Source organism: Octodon degus, unplaced genomic scaffold (genome assembly GCF_000260255.1).
Source record: "Octodon degus isolate 3935 unplaced genomic scaffold, OctDeg1.0 scaffold00165, whole genome shotgun sequence".
NCBI classification, from domain to species: domain Eukaryota; kingdom Metazoa; phylum Chordata; class Mammalia; order Rodentia; family Octodontidae; genus Octodon; species Octodon degus.
In genome coordinates, this window is record NW_004524741.1 from 4,250,216 (window position 1) to 4,252,939 (window position 2,724).

General features: G+C 33.9%; 1 protein-coding gene across 2 annotated transcripts in view; it reads left to right on the forward strand.

The window, feature by feature from the left end:
* Window positions 1-1,869, forward strand: part of LOC101577927 (solute carrier family 7 member 13-like) — a 44,585-nt gene extending 42,716 nt beyond the window's left edge. For both annotated transcript variants that reach the window (XM_004643102.2, XM_023703209.1), the window contains one exon: window positions 1,589-1,869. In XM_004643102.2, coding sequence (XP_004643159.1) covers window positions 1,589-1,852 — 264 coding nt within the window. In that variant the 3' untranslated portion in view covers window positions 1,853-1,869. The remainder of the gene's footprint in view (window positions 1-1,588) is intronic.
* Window positions 1,870-2,724: the final 855 nt, after the last annotated feature.

Sequence of the window (2,724 nt, forward strand, 5' to 3'; positions counted from 1 at the left end):
TTTTTGGTGGAACTGGGGATTGAACTCAGGCTCTTGCGCTTGCCAGGGAAGTGCTTATTCTACTGAGCCATCTCCCCAGCCCCAAGAATGTATGATTTTTGCAGAAATCACCTCCAAAATAGCCTCTGATCTTAACATCAGAAATACCTGATCCTACACTACTGATCTGTATATACCTCGTAGTATCCTTCTTACAGAATTGCTATAAGGCTGGCTGACACTCAGTTTTGTGAACCACATTTTTATGTTGTTTGTGTGTATTTATCTTCCCTATATCCCTTCCCTATTTTTATATGTCTTTGTGCAAAGTAAGCTATAACTTGCTTTCATGCAAGTTAAGAGTTCAACAGTATATTTTTTAATCAGGTTATAAATATAATCAAAGTTACTCATCACTTAAAATATTTCATGCATACAGAAGTGGTATGGATGTAAATAAGAAGCCCATCATTCATGACAGTCACTAAAAGAAACCCTTGAGTGTCTTTAGCTTCATTTGTACTCATATGTTCATCCCTGGGAACTCTGTTTTCTTTGCACCATAGCAGTCTCCAAAAGTATCAAATATCTGATGTGGAGAGGTCCACTGGTAATATTTTAACAAACATGCACCTATGACATCTTCCAGTCTCTTTTTCTCAACAAATAAGTTCTTCCTTACCTATGAGCATTGTGAAAAATGTGAAGGATGATTAATTTGCTTGAGATCTTCATTTATTAAACAAGTAGGCAATGAGGCACTGCTTTTGGGTTTTCTCCCACATATTTCACAGAATCTATCCATAGAGGGTTTTATCGTTCTGATAGCAGAAGAAGAAAGGTCTGTAAATACAGTTAAAACGTTCTTCATTGCACAGCATTTGTTCAGCAAGATCTGCTGATATATAATTGATACATTAGTTACCAACACTTAAAAAGAACATTTTCCAAGACATCATCTTATAAATAAAATTCAGATCAGCAAAACAAACTTCTAAAAATTTACAGTGATAGAAAGCTATGCTAAAGGTGCCACTTTTTATCTGTCAAATCAAGCATACCAAGATGAATCAGTAAGAAATTGTGTGATTATTTCTTGAAGATATGAATTTTGAAAGTGACATTTCAATGCAAAGTTATTACCTGCCTGGCAAGCTCTAGGTACTGAATGTGATCCCTAGTACAAAACAAAAATAAGTATCTCAACTCGTACAAATAAAAAATTCTTAATTTTGTTTCCTAATTGGAAATACTAGATGTTATAATTTCTAAGTTGAAATAACATTACTTTTTTGTTTGTGGCACGACATACAATAATGTATCTTTTACTACTACAAGCATAAATTTTCATTAATCTTAAGCAATAAATTATTCGATCTAATGAAAAAGTAAATAAATTATTAAAAACATTATTGTATGTTTAATGTGCATTAATATCCTGTTCCATGACATAAAACTGACTATATATGTAAGAATACACACTTAACCCTATTTGAAAATACACATGCAGTCATTTCCCCCTTGTTATCTCTTACTTACAAATTACTGTGCCTTAAAAAGTTGCATGAATAAAATCATCTCTCATCTTGTTTTTCTCTTTTTCTTTCAGGTTTGGCTGCCAATGATATTTGCATCTTTAGCTTCATCTGTCTTTCTAATTTTTATGCCAATCATTAGATCTCCTAAAATGGAGTATATTTATCACGCTGTCTTTCTTTTCCTTGGAGTTCTGTGTTATTGCCTTCATGTTCACCTTAATCAACTTTCTGTCTTTTCTGAGAAAATCACTTGTTATTTACAATTATTATTTAATGCCTCACCTTCAGAAGATGATGAAATTTGTACTTGCAGAGAAAAAAAGTATTACAAATAAATGTTTGTGTAAAAAAGGAGCCATGAAATGTTCACATTTAAGTGAAAAAAGCATACTCCTATAAAACTCCAAACTATATAGAACAAATTCTCGTACTCAAAAACATACATTTATTAATAATGAAGGAAATAGGATCTCAGATTTGCAAATACAAATCAATGATAAGCATGTGTATTCTAATTTGCATCTGGAACATTCCCTCTAGCATCAAGTGTTGAGAAATCAAGCCTGGAGGTGATGTTGATGGGATTGAAGGACACTAGGAACAGAGAAAAGGCAGAGAATGGAAGCAAAGTGGGACACGCCTTTGAAAGTTGTTCTACTAGCCATTCCTTGAGTTTTTCTCACTGGATCCTCTATGCTATGACAAAAGATGCTTACCTCCACTCCAGGATTTCTAATAAGATATTCAGCCTCACCACAGGCCCAAGAGCAACATGCCAAAAGCCCACCATTAGAACTGTTGAAACCATGAGCTAAAATTATTCTTTCCTCATTTCTAGGCATTTTCTGTGTTAGAGAAATCAAAGATGATCAGTGATGCTCAGGAATTTACATTAATTGGTGAATGAAAGAATATAGCAAAATTTGTAGCTAAAAACTACCCAAAAAACCCCAGAAAATATTACAGAGGCCAAAGTCTAGTTGTGAGCCTGCCAGAAGTAGTTATGCAGCTTCATCAATTTAAATGAGAACAGGTTTACACTGGCTCTCTGCTGAGATTGTTCAAACCATCATTGACATGTTACATTGAAGAAAAAGTATAATAGAAAGGTGTGCATCAGAAATCTCATCAACTCATGGGAATTCAGGAAATAAACTGAGAAAGCAGAGGATGAGAAGAGAAAGATACACCTTTGAGAGACTTGGAC